This window comes from Felis catus, chromosome D4 (assembly GCF_018350175.1).
Source record: "Felis catus isolate Fca126 chromosome D4, F.catus_Fca126_mat1.0, whole genome shotgun sequence".
Classification (NCBI taxonomy): Eukaryota; Metazoa; Chordata; class Mammalia; order Carnivora; family Felidae; genus Felis; species Felis catus.
The window spans coordinates 40,090,019-40,109,228 of record NC_058380.1 but is presented as its reverse complement, the minus strand read 5'-3'; the positions used below and the strand labels follow the sequence as shown (position 1 = coordinate 40,109,228).

Below are 19,210 nucleotides of genomic sequence, written 5' to 3'. Positions count from 1 at the left end.
CTACCTCTTATTACATGTATCATTGTTAGCAAGTTGGTTAGCATTTCTATACCTTAGTTTCCTCATTTAGAACCTGGGGAATATTATAATATGCTACGTCACAGTCGATGTGAAGGTGAAAAAGCCTTACCCCTGTGCCTGGCACAAAGTAGAAAGCTCAATATCTGTGTCGTGATCATTTTTTAAATGAATGAGGTGAACCAAACTGGATTATCATCCTTAGTTTGTAAAGCGGCACCATTAGTCCCCATGTGACCCTCTTCTACGTCACTCATTTATACAATTCGTTCGCTCACTCATTTATTCTCTTTGAAATACATAATACGCTCCTGTGCAACCGCCATACAGTTCAAGGACTGGAACATTAACAGTAATAAACACCTACCTATGTGCTCTTCCCACCCTCCAGAGAGAACTGTCCTCCTGAATTCTGTGTCCATATTCTGACTTTTGGGTATCGTTTTCTGGGACGTGCTCAGGCAGCTAACCATTGTCAGCAAGCTACGTCTGTGCTGTTGCACGTAGCGGTAGTTCACTCATTTTGCTACCGTACGCGATTCAGCTGTCTGATTAGACTCTGGTTTGTTTACGGATTTGCCTTTTGCAAAGGCATTTGGGTTGTCCCCAGCACTTTCCATTGCGCCAGGGTTGCCCTGGCTGTCCTGGTCCACGTCTCCTGGGTGCCGGAGCATGCATTTCTCTCCAGGACACAGCTGGAGTGGAATCAGGGGGTCCAGACGTCTGTGACTATTCTACTCTTTACAAAATAATGCCAAACGTGTGCCACTTTACATTCCTACCAGAATCGTGTGCAAGATTCTACATCCTCTTCAACGCTTGGTATCATCAGAATCCTAAACGTTTGCGAATCAGGGAGTTACGAGACGGTTGTAACTTACTGTGATCTTGATTTGTATTTCCACAATTATTTATGAGACCGACCTTCTTCTTTGCATCTTTATTTGGCCATATGTGTTTCCCCTGCTGTGTCCTATCTGCTCTTGTCTTTTGCCTCATTCTTTCATTACTCGTGATTATATAAACCTTTCTGTGCCATATTAGTTTTGATTTCTGCCATTTGGCCTTTGCTTTTTACCTTTACCTTGGACTTTTTTTTTTTTTTTTTTTTTTTTTTTAATTTGGGTCTTGACCACAAGCTCTTCTGCTCTGCAGGTGACATTGTCATCCTTGCAAAACCGCTTGTGGTGTCTAAAGGCGAGCGAGGTTTCTTGACGACCACCACTCTCCTTGCAGTGGATGGAACAGACAAACCCGAGGAACTGCTCTACATCATCACTTCCGCTCCGCGGTATGGCCAGGTCGAATATGTCCGCTATCCTGGAGTCCCCATTGCAAGCTTCAGCCAAATGGACATAGCAGGACAGACAGTCTGTTATGTACATAAGAGCAAGGCGGCTGTCTCCCATGATACCTTCAGGTGAGCCCCGAGGAAACTTTTCAGAACCCCTTCCCTGGGTTAATGCTTAGAAAGACAAAAGGTGGCAGAAAATAAGCTCTCTTCCAACTCTGGTATTGTGCTGGTCTTCTACTGCCGAGATGCATGAAAATATGCAATTAAAAGGACAACGGCAAAGCAAGATATTAGGGCTGTCGTTTAAAAATAAAGCACATCTATGGGGCGCCTGGGTGGCGCATTCGGTTAAGCGTCCGACTTCAGCCAGGTCACAATCTTGCGGTCCGTGAGTGCGAGCCCCGCGTCGGGCTCTGGGCTGATGGCTCGGAGCCTGGAGCCTGTTTCTGATTCTGTGTCTCCCTCTCTCTCTGCCCCTCCCTCATTCATGCTATGTCTCTCTCTGTCCCAAAAAATAAATAAACGTTGAAAAAAAAATTTTAATAAAAAATAAAAATAAAGCACATCTAAATGCCAGCTGTTCTAGGAGGAATGTGAAGACCGGAGATCCCAGCTAAGGAGAGACATAGAAAACTAATTTACTGCCTTTTTGGAGTATCTTTTTCTATCTGAGGAAAGGTATTTAGTAAACATTTGGCAAAAGCAGACACTGCCTTTTGACACGATGTGTTCCAGGAACTATATCATAAATCATGTTGTCATAAAGTGGATCATGTTTCCCCATAGAAACAGTGTCATAAGGGGGGAGGGTGCTGCTGTGTACCCGTTCAAGAATTCTGTATCAAACACATCATTGGAGTGAAAAACAATCTGGTGCAAAGACAAACATCCAACATTAATGAAAGTCTGCACTCATTTAAAATATTGAAATCTGTTTCCAGTCACATAAAGCAAGACAAACTCTAGAGAATTTAGCAGTGCTCAAAGCTGGCTGGACTCAAGGTCCTTGATAGAAATCCAGATGCCCAGGCCTGGGATGAGAGTCTAGAAATCTTGGACTAGCCTTTGGGGGAATCATGCTACATAGGCATTCCTGAGTTTTACCAATTAAAATGGAGGCCCTGAGGGCATTTGCCCATATATGAAGAGCTTCTGACACCTGGTACAATCTTCACCAAGTCAGAATACAGCCTTCAGTGGGGCGCCTCGCTGTCTTCAGTCAGAAGAGCATGTGACTCTTGATCTTGGGGTCGTGAGTTCGAGCCCCACGTTGAGTGTAGAGATTACATAAAAATAAAATCTTAAAAAACAAAAAGGATACACCCTTCAAAAGAGCACTATCACTCATGTGAATGTAACATACTCCCATGTTATTCATTGAGTTCCCGTAAGTTATCAAGTGCATTGATACACGCATGCTCAAACACTACTCTCCTCTGTCATACATTCTCTCTAAATTCAATATGTCTGCTATACTAAACGTTGTTTCAATGTCAGTAAAGATGACTTTGCTTGAGATGACTGGGATAGTCAGCTGTTAAAAAATTGGGGGAAGTTTGAACTAATAGAATCTTTTTTTTTCTTTTGACAAATGTCCTTAACAAGCAGATAATCGTTTGGTTGATCAATTTCTAAATAACAGTTCCGTGTTTGAGTGTTGCTAGGCACTAGCCAAAGCATCATATGTGTGGATTCCTTTTTATGCCGGTTCTTTTGCTCCGGAAGTGGTACAGTTTTAAGACCGCTCTGTGGTCAACTCACACATCCCCCAGTGCTCTGGTGTCCTTTTTGTGAAAGGGAATGTTGTGCATAGTACGTGTTTCATGGGAGTGGTGGGAGGTTTCAGTGAGTTTATGCATGTAAAGTACTTATAAAAATATGTGGCACACAGGAAGAATTAAATAAGTATTAGCTGCTCTTATGGTTATTATTATTATTGTTATTGCTACTGTTATCATTATTTACTATATTCTTTCCTCGGCTCTCTTTTTCTGCCAGTCTTTACAATAGCAAGCTTATTCTTGAAGGAGGAAAGAAATGACAAAGAAGAACAATGATTGTTCTTTTTTTCCTGGTTACGTATAGAGGTTGGGTGCTTCTTGGCTTAATTCATGTATAGCAGATTCAGGGCCTATAATTTTACACCCATTTCTGGAACGGCTTGCTCCTTTCCATTCCCACTTTCCCCAGTCAGGACTCATGGGACAGTTTGCTGAAGACATTAATGACTCTTTGGAGAAACCAGTGACCCTGCGGGAGAAGCCAATGAGTGAATGCATCTAGATGTCCAGAAATCAAGCTTAGGTATTAATCAGATAGTGGTGATGAGCTGCAAACGAAAAAAAAAAATGTCTGTATGGGAGGATTGATGATACTCTAAAATTTTCCTAATTCACAGCCATAGAAAGTCATACTAGATGACATTTTAGAAATCATTTATCCTAGGGATTTTTTTTTTTAATTTTTTTCAATGTTTATTTATTTTTGGGACAGAGAGAGACAGAGCATGAACGGGGGAGGGCCAGAGAGAGAGGGAGACACAGAATCGGAAACAGGCTCCAGGCTCTGAGCCGTCAGCCCAGAGCCTGACGCGGGGCTTGAACTCACGGGCCGCGAGATCGTGACCTGGCTGAAGTCGGACGCTTAACCGACTGCGCCACCCAGGCGCCCCTATCCTAGGGATTTTTAAAATGTCTAGATCTTCAAGAGATTTACCAGGAGGATTGATAAAAACACATTCTTGGCTCTCACTCCAGAGAGGTGACTTTGCTAAATCCAGTCTTGGGTCAGGAATCTGTAATTTTAAAAGCGTTGGGGGTGGGGGGGGGCACCTGGGTGGCTCAGTCTGTTAAGCATCCAACTCTTGATTTCAGCTCAGTTTCATGATCTTGTGGTTCGTGGGTTTGAGTCCCGTGTCTCAACAGTTTTTAACTGTTCCCCCATGTTTTTAACAGTTCTTCAGTATTAACTGCTTTCCTTTTCAGCAGACAGTACTGGTTAAAAGGGGTCCTTTTAAATACACTTATTTAAATACAAGAGCGACTGATATAAAGCAAAACAGTTAAGTCATACGCGTACAGGTACTACAAGAATATGGCAAAAAGGTATTGTTTGAATGACTCAAGACTAGGAGAGAAGGGTTGGAAAACATTGAGGTGTAGGAAAGCTAGTATCGCTTGAATACCCGCAATACGTCAGGCAGGGTACTAGACTCTTTTTTGTCTCTCCTATCCTTTAAGCCTTACACCACCATCTCGAGATCTCGAGATGATTTGTTCCCATTTTTGGCATGAGAAAACCAAGGTTCCAAGAGGCATAGAGAGTCATAGAGGCATAGAGAGGCCTAGAGACTCATAGAGGCATAGAGGCATAGAGAGGCATAGAGAGTCATCTACATGGACATAAATGAGTATCAGAGCTGAATTTGGCCTCAGATCTCGTTTTGAAGAGATTTCTCCATTGTACCAAAACTTCATGGAGAATATGCACCTGTGGGAAGAAATCTCCTCCATGTGTCGTTCTGATGTTTGGCCAGCAGTCTTACATATTTATGATGGAAGAGCCTCGCATCTGCCGAAGACCCGTGTTTTAATCTTGGCGTTTCACCAGCCCGGCCATGGGCTGCTGTGGTGTTTGTCAAGTGGAGCTAAACCAAAGCCGAAAGTCCGTCTTAATGAAAGTGTGACTGTGGCGCTTTTTAAAATATGAAACACACGCAGCCAACCTGATCACCTAAATTTACGTTGCTTGCTGTTGAACTTGGCAAGGAATTTGGCTGGGTAGAGGAGGGAAATTCTGCGGCAGAGGATTTTTCCTTTCCCCCTTCTCTTCTTAATGGAAGAGACGGCAGGATTAATGAAATGGGGGAGTTTAATGGTCAGGTTTTACCTTCTGCAAAAGTATTTTGTGAATCATAAATTTCTCCTGCATTGTTTGGTGCTGCTGGCCTGGAAGAAAGATATGGCAGCACATGTTAGGACAGATGACACCGAGTGATTAGCAAGCTGACTTCAGCTGCTGGCAGTCGGGTACTGAAAGAACATGCTAATGTCCTCCATTTTGACATGCTGGCTGGACTTTTTTTTTTTTTTTTTTTTTTTCTCCTTCGGAACTGGCTCTATTTATGATTCCATTTTTATCTTTTAAATGCCATGACAGATGGCAGATTCTTCAGCCAACTCGAGTGCCAGGAAATGCAGAAAGCCTGAAAGCACCCTGGTAATGGTGAAATCAGACCAGGCAGGCACCCCCAGACAAATCGGAGAGCCATTCCCCAAATTTCACGAGAACCGTGGTCATCCTGGCTGCGTCTCTTCTCAGGGGGGCCTAATAAAGGAAGTTCAACAAAACGGATCCACAGAAGGAGCTGCTGCCTTGGTATCACCAGCTTCTTAACCTTGGGACGGATGCCATCATAGCCATGGCACGGTTGTTTGCAAACTTGAAAATGTATTTGGGAGGTTTCTTTGGCGGGGGTGGGGGTGGGGGAGAGCATTTGGAAGATCATCTGGTCAACCTTGGCAGACATGAACAGCACTGACCTTGTTGCCCTTGTTCTGCTAGGCTTATTGTGACTGGGAAGCCAACCATGACCGTTCACCCTGTCTCCCTCTGACAACGTTTCTCTGCCCGTGACAAGTTTGCGTTGTCTCTCGTGAAAGTGGCATGATGTGTTTGACCCAGTCAGGGTCAGAAATGTCATCCTTTTCACCACTGGCTTATTAGCTTTCGGTCAGCACAGACAGCTGCCTCAGTGTCCCAGCTGGGAACACTGGCCTCGGTCGACATATTTCTTACTCTTATATGGTCCCTGGCTTGCTTGCCGTCATTCCCATCTGTCTGATGGCAGGCTGCCGATTTCCGACATGGTCAGATCCCCATCATCAGGCAGGGAGGAGTCTGACATGGACAGCCTGAACCGCAAGACAACGTCAGTGTCCTCACACAGGTCATGCGTTTGTAGATAACTGCGGCTGTCCTGAGACTGAGCTTTGAGGTGTTTTCAGAATTCACTCTCCAGGGAGGAAAGTCAGAATGCCCCCCTGTGACTCACTCGAGTCCCCTTTGAACTCCCTTTCTACTGATCCCCATCTCTCCCCTCCTTTCCCCTTTCTTCTCCCCCCATCTCTGGCAGGGTGCTTTTAATGGGTCACAAATTCTTTAATTCCACTATTTATACGAAAAACGCATGTCCTTTGGCTTAAATTTGTGCTAAACCATAAACAGCTGACTTAAAACTTCCCAGAAGAGTGTATTTTTGAGATAGGGATCGGGTAGGGAATAGAGAGCCACTTTATTTGAAATGGGAGGCATGAAACGTATTTCTGGAGGGGGGAGAGTGGAAAAAAGACAAATTGGAGGCCCAGAGGGAATTATGGCCACCTTGCTTGACTTGGGGTCAGATGATAGGCTCCAGGGAGGAAACCTGAAAAAGTAACAGGTAAACAGTGGAATAAAAGCATAATTCCAAGAAAGGCTTTCCCTGAGAAACAGATCGTGATTTTTATCTTAAAAGCGCGTATCGCTTGACATCTGAAACTGTCAAGGTGACTACAAAGTACAAGCCGAAGAGCACACAGATAGTTTTCCGGGTGCGTTTCTGTTTGCTTTTTCAAAAATAACGAATTTTGCAAACACTCATGAGCCAGCAGTGACATTGCCCTATTGGCTCAGAACACATTTAGCAAACGTTTAGCTTTGCACAAGAAAAGCTGCTTGTTTTATTTTAAGGAAAACTAGGCAATTTTACTCAATCTGCAATTCTAAAGTTATGGTCTTTATTCAGACGGTAAAAATAATGCTATGGAGAAAAAAAAAAAAAAACCAGGTTATATTCTTTGCAAATCGAGGTGTGTGGAATGTCAGAAGTCTGCTTTATTTGTAATATTCCACTTGGCAATTTCACTTAGCAAAACGGGATAGATCCTTTTCCTGTGCATCATGTCATATTTTCTTGGGAGGCAGGCTTATCAACTAGATAATTAGAAAGCTCAAAATTTGAGCTTAGCCTTCGGAGTGAAATCTGTGCTCAGCCAAACCTCTCTCCTTTTCCTTTTCGTCCAGCTGCTCCTTTTGCTGAACCCTTTGCCTCAGGCAGGCTGAGGCTGTTGTGTTCCTACAACCTGGTTTCAGGTTCTTTCCTATTCAGAAGCAAAGCAAACTGAAAATAAACTGAGGGTCGAGGGGGGTGGGAGGGAGGGGAGGGCGGGTGAGGGGCATTGAGGAGGGCACCTGTTGGGATGAGCACTGGGTGTTGTATGGAAACCAACTTGACAATAAATTTCATATTTAAAAAAATGATAAAAATAATGGGAAAAAAAAGCAAAGCATCAACCCTTAAGCCCTGAAGGACAAGACACATTTTTACAAAGAATAAAGAACTTAGGAGTCAAATTCGTCAGATTCGTAAAATAAATAGAAACCTCATATCTTCTCTCATTAAAAAGAAACCTCCAAAGAAAATTCTTATATAATTTAAGGTTATATTCTGCTAAAACATTCTTTTTAGAGATTTTTACATCCGTGGAATGCAAGAGTGTCTCCTCCATGAATATTTCTAGCAACCACGGTACGTGGAGAAAAATTGATAGCTACAACTCCGTGATTATTTCACAGTATATTTCCTGGGTCTGTGGTGCATTTGTGAGTTACATTTGAGAGTAGTGGTTTCCTAATATTTTGGAGTTGCCACAGCGTGTTCGCTTTGCTTAATTTCATGATACTCTCAGTCGCCCTCCAAATCAAACTTACACATCGACACATTCTAAAGATCACTTCCGTTAGTTTTATTTTGACTTTGGCAGTGGTGGGTGGAATGTGGTTTAGTGATCAATAAAATCAGAAGCACATTAGGGTATCATACGTCCAAGGTCATGTGAGAGATTTTGCTCACTTTGAATTGATATCATTTGAGCTTTCTCTTCATCATTCTGCAGTGGCACTCAGGTACACCAGTCTGGTTTTGTGGTCTATTAAACTGGCCCGTATTAAAAACTTTGCAAGAGCAGAAGGTGTGGGGTCTGACGACCTGGTTCTAATCCCAGCTCTGCCTCCTACCTGCCTTACGATCTCCCACTACATTCTTTACTTTCTGCTATAAATTTTTTTCTTTAAATCAGGAAGGTAATTTTTGTCTAGCATAACTCCCATACATACTGTAAGGGGAAAATGTAGACGCACAAGAAAAAATGTAAGGGATTAGAACACCGCATGATATTTTAGAGCGGGATGGTCCTTTGCAATCGCCTGGTCCATCTTTTAGTTTACAGAAGAGTGAAGATGAGGCCCAGGAAGGGGAGACGGGTTACGCTCATAGCTGAGTCATGTGACTTGCCCCTGAGAAATTTACCATGAAAATACATGAATAAAATGAAATAGCCAAAATGAGCCACTGGATTGGCCCCCCAGTTATCAGTCTTAAAAGCTTGGCCCATTAAATGCCTACAAGTAAAATACAGTTGCAAAATTATGAATATGTGAAATGGGTCTACTCTTCAGACTCATGCAGTGGGTCTACTGGTATGTGAAATTCCTATGTAGGGCAAGGAATTCTACTAAATACTGACTATACTGAATCCTGATGAGCCTGAGGAATACCATTGGCAGAATTAGCCTACTCTATCACATGAGTCTGCCACCAATGTTTTTTTTTTTTAAGTTTATTTTGAGAGAGAGAGGGAAGGGAGAGCACATGTGAGTGGGGAATGGGCAGAGAGAGAGGGAGAGAGAGAATCCCAAGCAGGCTCCACACTGTCAGCACAGAGCCTGACCCAGGGATCCATCTGAGAAACTGTGAGATCATGACCTGAGCCAAAATCAAGAGTCGGATGCTTAACTAACTGAGCCACCCAGGTGCCCCTGCCACCGACATTGTTGAGAGAATACGTTTGGATGTAGTATGTACGTAGTTTATGTGTTACCTAGTGACTGGTTTAATGGCTAAAACGGCATCCTTCTGAAAGATCTGCCCTTGAGTTTTCCTTTGAGCCCTGACAGAACATGTCCTTGAGTAAAGGTGTGAATTGTTATCATTTCATTCCGGTAGATGGTGACACAAGATCCCATGCTGAAGGCTGCCTTGCCTCTCTTTGCCAGATTCATTGTCAGCAATGGGCTGCAGACCAAACAGGGGGTGTTTGAGATCACACTGGAGACCGTGGACAGAGCCTTACCCGTGGTGACCAGGAACAGGGGGCTGAGACTGGCCGAGGGGGCCACGGGCCTGCTTTCCCCTGACCTCCTCCAGCTGACCGACCCTGACACCCCAGCGGAGAACCTCACCTTCGTGTTGGTCCGGCTCCCACAACATGGCCAGCTTTACCTGCGGGGGACAATGTTGCTTCGGCACAACTTTACTCAGCAGGACGTGGACAGCAGGAATGTGGCCTACAGGCACTTGGGAGGGGACTCCCAGGTTGACTGCTTTACTTTTGTGGCCACAGATAGGACAAACCAAGGCTTTGTTGTGGATGGGAGAGTGGGACAAGAACCTGTTACATTCACCATCCAGGCAAGTATGACAAATCCCCGGTTCATTGCCACAGGTGTAGAGAAAACAACTTTGGGAAGAATTATTTCCTCCTACCCTTCCTTCTTTTATTCACCTGTGTGCCGTGCAGTGTGTTTACAGCATGCCCGGCACTGAGCAAGGCACCAGGCGTATTAATACGGACAAGACAGATGTGGTCCCCGCCTGCCAGCTAATGACCAAGAGTCCGTGGTAGGACAGAAAGGAGCAGGAAACATGGGCTTTGGAGTCAGACTTGACTGGGTTGGAATTTCTATTTGCCATTTATTAGCCGTGTGACCTTACGAGAGTCTTTTAACTCTTCGAACTCAGCCTTTCTTCTTTGAAAACCATGCCTTACAGCATCGTGGTATCCAAGGCGCTAGTATACTGCCTGAAATATATTAGATACTCAATATCTTGTAACTAGTGTTGTAATATCTAACTGTACTATTACGGTGATGCTTATTGGTCCACATCAGCTGCTGGCATTTTAACGGTTTTCGATTAAACATGCGAAAACATACAAGGCAGCATCGATAGGACACATGAAATGATGATGAGAGACATAATTACAGCCGTTACAAGTTCTGGAGTGTTAACCGTAGGGCAGGCCCACTTTACGTAAATCTCATTTCCTTCTCATGAAAGGGGAAATATTATCATTTCCATTTAATAGGTCTTCGGAAATTCACAAGTTAAATACCTTGATCGAAACCAAATGAGGACCTCTAGTCTTTCTGATCCCAAACTCTGTGTCCTTTCTCTGGCACTACTCTGCCACATTTATGTTGCCTATCAGGATGATTTTGGGAGGGCATCATGTGTTTTTCTTTTTTTACTCAAAACACATCAAGCATGTTCTGTTTCTTAAACCCTTGAATCCACTCTCTTGGGATATAGTTTATCCTGTTCTACACACTTCCACCCACTGTAAGAAAGCTAAATCTGTGTGTTACTTCAGGATACCTTCTGATTATGCAAAATAATAATTTTCCCTTGCTCTTTAGTCCCTGTGTTGGTCAGGATTTTCCAGAGAGATAGCACAGACAGGATGTATTATATAGAGAAAAGGAGAGAAAAAAGAAAGAGAAAAAGATTTGTTTTTGGAAATTGGCTCACAATTGTGGGGTCTGACATGTCTAAAATCTGCAAGGCAGGCCGGGAGGATGGACACTTCATCAGGAATTGATGTTGTGGTCTCCATCCCAAAGGCAGTCTGGAGGCAGAATTGCTTCGTACCTAGGAGACCTCAGTCTTGTCTCTTTAGGTCTTCACCAGATTGGATAAGTCCTACCCACACTATGGAGGGTAATCTGCTTTACTCCAAGTCAACAGACTGAAATGTCAACCACAACTAAAAAATACCTTCACGGCAACATCTCGCCTGCTGTTTGACCAAATGAGCATCGTAGCTAGCAACCTTGACGTATAAAATTAACCATCGCAGTCTCTATCTAAGGTGGGATTTGAGTAGAAAGGTGGTGAGCCATGATGATGTGGAGTGGTTGCTGGATAAGTCTTTGTCTCTAGGGAGGTCCAGAAAATGTCCTGAAATTATGATGCACTGGGAGAAGAGAGAAGGTACTGATATCATTGATACAGCATGAAAGAAGTACTTTGTAGTAACATTATGGGTATTTTTTTAAGTGATATGTTTTAATTGTTATTTGTCTCATCCCACTCTCCAGTCTATTAATATATTTTTTCCTGACCCCTGACTCCTGACTCCCCGCACTAGGTAGAGGAATGTCATTGTGCTGTCCAATCAGTAATACTTTTCCGGGTCTATTTGGCTGCAAATTTGCAGGAGTTATACATTCTAAGTACAGGCCTCAGAGTTCCTTCCTACCCCCAGAGTAGAGGAGGAATAGGTAGTAGAATTTAGAAAAGCTATCAGAATTTAAATCAGTCCAGTCCCAACAACAACACTCATCTTACAGAACATGGTTATTATAAGAGGGTGATCTCTTGAAAGTTGCAGAATTTACTGATAGGAAAATGTTGGATATACGCTGTGAAGGTTCTTTTTCATCCAAAGGACAAGGTTTTCTTTGCCAAAAAATACTATTATGTGTAGACAAGGAAAGCCTCAAACTTTCTCCCATAATTCTCCCGAATGTTCTGGTCTTTCTGAGCAGAGGGGTCAAGCAGTTTAGGAAGTAAGTGACTGATGCCCCTCAGGCTCTTGCCTTTAAGAGCTTTTTTGGTAAGACAAACTAACGTCAACTACCACTGAGGCATGAGTTGGTCCAGATCAGTCCCCCAAGTATGGGTATACTACCCTTAGGCTCCCAACCTGGGTAAGTGAGGGCAAAGCCACTGGACTTCACAAGTGCAACACAGGTGCGTTTCACTGATATCAGCGTGCACAACCGGAACTTCATATTGTAGGAAATCATGTCAGTAACCAAGATACTGCAATCTTGCTTCAGTATTTCTTGTACTCTTCCCTAAATGGGGACACACCCGGCGGTGAGTGGGAAAGGACCAACGTTGCTGCTTTCTGTGGTTTATGCGTGTCTGAGATGATTTTTAGTGAATCCAAGACAAGTTATCAAAGGATGTAGCCTTATTTTCTTTAAAAAAAATGTCTTGGGCTCCAATATTTTAAAATACTTCTGGTATGCTAAGCCAGAAGACCTGTTTTTGAAGAAACCAGAAATTTAATGAGATTAGGGCAAGTAGGACCCAATACACAATAGGGGACCATGTAACCAGAGATTACTTTTTTTTTTTATTTGAGAGAGAAACTGTGAGTTGGGGAGAGGGGCAGAAGGAGAGAGAGAATCCCAAGAAGGTTCTACACTCAGCTTGAAGCCTGACGCAGGGCTCAATCTCCCTACTGTGAGATCATGACCTGAGCCAAAATCAAGAGTTGGACACTCAACTGAATGAATCTCTGAGGTGCACCCCAGAGCTTAAATATTAATGTGTATTTTTTAAGTTTATTTATTTACTTTGAAAGAGACACAGAGAGAGAGCTAGGTGGGGGGGACAGAGAGAGGGAGAGAGAATACCAAGCACGTTCCACACTGCCAACGTGGAGCCCACTGCGGGGCTCAGACTCACAACTGTGAGACCATGACCTGAGCCAAAATCTAGAATCGGATGCTTGACCAACTGAGCCACCCAGGCTCCCCAAATATTAATATATTTTTTTAAAACAAATGATCATAACAGGCATTTATTCCTTTTGTAACACTTCCGTTTTTACAGAAAATATATTAAAAAAAAAACATATCTACACTCAGCTGGTTATAATGTTGAGGATTTCTTACATGGCTTCAAGTATTTTTACTTTTCCTCGTCTGCCATTGACCGTCCCTCCCACTGGCCATCCTCGTTATAGGAGTTTCTCCCCCCAAAAGGCCATGGTCATGATTTGACCCGCCCACCTCCCACCCAAGTGCATAACTCTGAGGTTGTTGTCCACACTTTTTAGGAGAAGGGAATGACTGTAACTTTTGGAAATTGTTGTTGCTTCTTTTGTTTATAAAGTAATTGTTTATTATAAAGAATTCATGAGCTGCAGAAAGGGACAAAAAAAAAAATCCTTCACAATCATACCACTCAAAGATAACTAATTTTATGAGGCACCTGGGTGGCTCAGTCAGTTGAGTGTCTGACTCTTGATTTCCACTCAGGTCGTGATCCCAGGGTCGTGGGATGGAGCCCTCCATGCTGAGCGGGGAGCCTGCTTAGGACTCTTTCTCTCTCCCTCTGCCCCTCCCCCGGTTGTGCACTTTTTCTCTGAAGGATACTGTATTTCCTGTCAAGCATATTGCCTGTTTCCACTCTTCCTTATGTTACAAAAATTTCCTAATGTTATTAGATCTTTCTCGAAAACGTAATTTTTGAAGGTTGAATAGCACTCAGTGACAGGTAGAGATGGTTTATAAATCTTCTGTTGGACTTCTGTTTTGTGGATTTTCAAAATTGCTACTAAAAATTATATTTTAGTGAATATGTACACACATTTTTGTAGAAATCTAATCATTTCTACAGGACATACTCAAGAAAGTGAAAGTTTTGGATCAAAGTATATGTACATTTTTAATATATACATATGCCAAATTTCTCTACAGAAAATTTTCACTAATTTGCACCGCTACCCACAAAATACAAAAATGACTGTTTCCCCAAGTAGTTACCAACATGATGTATGATTATTTTTTGAAGAATGTTTAATGTTTATTTATTTTTGGTAGAGAGACAGAGACAGAATGCAAGTGGGGGAGGAGCAGAGAGAGACAAAGACACAGAATCCGAAGCAGACTCCAGCTCTCTGAAGGTGCCAGCACAGAGCCCGACCTGGGGCTTAAACCCACAAACTGTGACATCACGACCTGAGCTGAAGTCGGAGGCTTAACCAACTGAGCTACCCCGGTGCCCCTGATTATTTTTGTTAATAATAATAAAAAAAAAACCTTGCCAACCTGAGAGGAAAAAAAATACTTGATTGTTATAAAACTCCATGTAGAAATACACCATGAAGCATGGTATTTCCCCCACCCAATTAGAAAAAATGTTTTGGGGTGCCTGGGTGGCTCAGTCGGTTAAGCGTCCGACTTCGGCTCAGGTCACAATCTCGCGGTCCGTGAGTTCGAGCCCCATGTCGGGCTCTGGGCTGATGGCTCAGAGCCTGGAGCCTGCTTCCGATTCTGTGTCTCCCTCTCTCTCTGCCCCTCGCCCGTTCATGCTCTGTCTCTCTCTGTCTCAAAAATAAATAAACGTTAAAAAAAATGTTTAAAACAGGTTTGTACAAGTATATGCTTACCGAATTTTGTCTATGTCTGTATGAACATATACGTGAACAAAAATGGTATTACAGTCATCTCTTATTCTGCAACTTACTGGTTTTTTGTTTGTTTACCAGTTGACACTAAGTTGTGGAAATTGCTTATTATCAGTTCCTTCTACCTCTGTTTTTTTAAAATAGCTGAATGATAGCTTATTATATCATACTGAACACAAAATAGAGAGTCTTGTCACGGCATTTATACTTTACTTTGCTAGGGTGAACCAAGATTTACAATAGTATCCTTTTTGGGTAAGTGAAGTCGATAATTCACTGGCTAGGAGATCGTGTTCCTGTACCTGTTGTTTGGTATCAGTGGTGAACTGTGCTAATTGCTTCGAACTTGCTCCTTCCCTAACCTACAACGGTCGTTTGCAAGAGGGTCCGGCTTCATTCCATACCTGAAGGAGGCCCCCTGCAGTGTTTGAACCTATCCGCCTCTTTCACTCGTAGGTCATTGCCCCTTCGCTATCTTCCTAAATGGAGTCTACCTGTTCAGTTGCCTGGTTCTCATCCTCAGTGGAACAAATATGCAAATGCCTATAAATAAGCACCTTTCAGAGTGCCTGCGTGGCTCAGTCAATGAAGCGTCTGGCTTTGGCTCAGGTCACGGTGTCACAGTTTATGAGTTCAAGCCCTGCATCGGGCTCTGTGCTGACAGCTCAGAGCCTGGAGCCTGCTTCAGATTCTGTGTCTCCCTCTCTCTGACCCTCCCCTGCTCGCACTCTGTGTGTCTCTCTCAAAAATAAACATTAATAATAACAATCACCTTTCATTTTTTTCTAAGTATTTCTAGTTTTCACACCACATTTTTTGCCATTTGAACAAAGATGTGCCCCCCAAAAATGTTTAGTGCATTCGTGATGCATATCCTTATGTGTATCTTTATAACCTTATTTCTGTATATCACCAAGCGCTGGGAAAATTCAAAATTCCTCCTGTGGAGCTAACTTTACGTTTGCAATACAATTCTTGGGTCAATTTTCATGTATTCAGTCAACAAATATTCCTAGAGCTGCTGTCATGGTTCAGGCACTGTGCCAGGTGCAGGGAATGCAGGGGGTGTGGGTACGGGTGGAGACATAACGTCTGCCATCAGGGAGCTTATGTCCTAATAGGAGAGTCAGACAGTGGACAATTCACAAAGCTGAGTCAAAGTTTATAATGGAAAGTTAGCCTCTGCTCCAGGCACTATGATATTTACTGAGGATATTGTGAACAAGCCAGCCTTTAGCAGAAATGAACAAATGAGGAGGATAAATCATCTGAAATTTGGGGTAGATTATCATTGTTGACTGTTAAGATCCTATGTTGCTTGGAGATGAGAAACCTTTGTCTAAAAGCGTATGTAATTACTGACTATCCAGGTTGACCAGTTGGACAAAACAGCCCCCCATATCACACACTTGCACTCCCCTTCTCAAGTGGGGCTCCTGAAAAATGGCTGTTATGGGATTTACCTCACTTCCCATGTGTTGAAGGCAACAGACCCTGACACTGATGACGATCTGATCATCTTTAAAATTCTACGAGGCCCCCAACACGGACATCTGGAGGACACAACAACAGGTACTGCCTTCCTTGATCCTTGTAATCGCTCCTCTTAAAATACCCAGTAGCTGGCAACGCGAGAGAGTAATTTAATTACGTGTCGGCCCATTTGGTAAACACTCCCCAGGGCTTACTGATAGATGCAGTTTGTAAATCAATATCGGTGCTAAAGAGGGTTTGAGGCTGAGCTTCCCTAAATTCATCTTGAGTGGGAGAACCAAGAGCTGATACGCAGCTGTTTATTGTTTATAATTTTTTATATCAGCCAGATTGTAATATAGTCAGAGGAACACAGAGTGTCAGGACCAAATTCATATTTGTGAGTAATATTTTTTAATCGGGAGTTCTAAATGATATCAGTTAACGAAACAAAGAAATAAAATTGGGAGGGGGCAGGATGGTTTCTCCAGGATTGTATATTATTTTGCTTCATGAAGACAATGATCAAAATGTGTCACTAAAAATAATGGCACAGAATTTGAGATTTTATTGCTGTATCTTCCTACTCTCCCCTATTTTTTGTATTTTCTTTAAGACAATATTTCTGAGCCAAAGTAAAATTTAAAGCCTAATATAATTTTATTGCATATGAGTTTTAAGATACTTGCCGTAATGTTCATTTCTTTAAAAATGTATACTTTGGCTGTTTTTAAAGCTGTGCTTAAAATGGGCATACAATTTATCAACTTTTATTTAACGTTTTGTTTGAATCCCTGTGAAATGTACTCATTTCTTTTTTATAGGTGAATTTATCCACGAGAAATTTATCCAAAAGGACTTAAACAGTAAGACCATTCTTTACATCCTAAACCCATCTTTGGAAGTTAATTCAGATATCCTGGAATTTCAAATCATGGACCCCACAGGGAACTCTGCCGCTCCTCAAATGTAAATTATTTTGCTTGTTCAGTGGTCCTGTATATAATGTCCAGAATGTATCTGATTATGAATGTGAAATATTCTTCTTCAAACAAAATATGAGGATCAATGGACAGGCCATTTTAGAAGCCCACAGAATTTATTTTGGAGAAAGAATTTTCTTTCTCATGGGTGATAATAGGAAAGCCAGTAGTCTTATAGAATATGAGAATATTAGAAATTTAAGTTATATAGTGCTGGCTCATTCATGTGACTCATGTAAATGCTTACACTTCTACCTACACACACACACACACACACACACACATACACACACACACACACACACACACACACACACACACAGAAGTTTCTGTCTTGGCAATTCACTGACATTCAGGACTGAGTTTGCAGGCTCATGTACAAATCGTGCAGCAAGAGGTCACTCTAGGACTGCGTTAGTAACCAGAGTCTTCTAAAATACCTACAGCAGGAAGAATGGGGTAGTCAGGAAGTGTTAGCAAAACGTCTCTTCCCTTCCAAAGAAATGAAAAATCCAAATGATTACTTGTGACTGCATCTTTAAGCTAATAAACCTATCGCAGGTAAGATGAAGACAGCGTAAAGGGGAAAATAGACAAGTAGTGACGCTTAGAAACGTACAGAATGTACAACCATCAGAGTAACAAATCCTCACAATTACAAGATGAATGACTATTGTAATATTTCTGACGGGGCCCCTGTTCTAAACTTCTCTTGAGTGTAGACCTTGAATAGCTTACCAGCTAGCAGAAAATCACAGAAAGGTTAATTATAGTCCAATTCTCCTTGTGCTGTGTTTTTCTTTTGAATTTTGACACTCTTCCCAGTCACCTTACAGAAAAGTCGCTTATTTATCCTAGTTTCTGTATTTGCTGCCATCTAATCAAACTACATGTCATAAGCTGGTACAGCCCCCTTATGGGCTTTTTATGTCAGAATATAGACAGAGAAAGAAAACAAATTCGCCTCTCTGGTTTCCAGTCTTACTTTTTCTGACCCTGGATTGTAGTTCCAATTGTTGCCAGCAGAGGTCTCTATAGTCATTGTTAGAAAAACGCATTCCCTTAACAAAATTCATTCCCAGAGTCCCACCTGCATGGCCCTGATATAAAGTACCTGCCCCGATTTACAACCCTCCCAGATTTTTATTGAGTGGCTATTATATGCCAGGTTCACAGTAGCAGAAGCTTGGAAATAGGCATGAAGAAGGAAAACGTGGGCCCTGACATGAAAATATAATCATGAGGTTATAAACTTCAAATGGATGACCACCACCCGTTAAACTGATCTTGTCCAAAAGAAACAATTCCTTGGCATTACCATCCTTATAGAAAATATATTACCTAATTGCAATTTCAGACAAATGTCTTCCAATTCTCAAGAAAATGAAAAAAAAGAACACTGTTCCAAAATCATTAATAAATTGTTATATCATACTGATATATCATTTGCTTTTATTTAAAAAAAATATTTATTTACTTAAGTACTCTATACACCCAACATGGAGCTTAAACTCAAGACCCCGAGATCAAGAGTCGCACGTTCTTCCGGCTGAGTCAGCCAGGGGCTCCTATATTTGCTTTTTATTTTATTTTTATTTTCTTTATTTTTTAAAGCACACACTTTTTAAAAATTTATTATTATTATTTTTTAATGTTTATTTTTGAGGGGTGGGGGAAGGGCAGAGACAGAGAGAGACACAGAATCCGAAGCAGGCTCCAGGCTCTGAGCTGTTGGCACACAGCTCGAAGCGGGGCTCGAACTCAGGCCACCCCAGCGCCCTGCCTGCTTTTTAATAGTATGACTAAAGAACAGGAGTATTGATCAGACTTGCTGTTGACCGAATGCTGACCCCTATTCCTCCACCTGTTAGCATAGCATGGCTGACGATTTTTTTTTTCTCCCAAAGTGGTGCTAGATTGATATTGTTTCAACTACGCGCCCTTTTCATTCCTCAAGGTTACTAAGGACATTGCTTTTGAAGATGATTTGTGTTTTAAAATAATTCTCAAATTCATAGGAGAATCACAGAAGAATTTATAATCTTAATTGAGGCTATTTTAGATAGATTCCTGCTTCTGTGATGTGTTTTCATGTACCTTGCTGAAGATATTTCTATTTCAGCTTGAAATGATGGGAA

At 42.1% G+C, this 19,210-nt stretch overlaps 1 protein-coding gene across 12 annotated transcripts in view; it reads left to right on the top strand.

The window, feature by feature from the left end:
* Positions 1–19,210, top strand: part of FREM1 (FRAS1 related extracellular matrix 1) — a 313,656-nt gene that overhangs the window by 256,388 nt on the left and 38,058 nt on the right. For 10 of the 12 annotated variants that reach the window (XM_045043745.1, XM_045043744.1, XM_045043746.1 and 7 more), the window contains 4 exons: positions 1,174–1,438; positions 9,407–9,821; positions 15,987–16,188; positions 16,914–17,058. In XM_045043745.1, the coding sequence (XP_044899680.1) occupies positions 1,174–1,438; positions 9,407–9,821; positions 15,987–16,188; positions 16,914–17,058 (1,027 nt within the window). Of the gene's footprint in view, positions 1–1,173; positions 1,439–9,356; positions 9,822–15,986; positions 16,189–16,913; positions 17,059–19,210 lie in introns of those variants that run through there. The other 2 variants (XM_019815989.2, XM_045043748.1) reach the window with 1 other exon arrangement.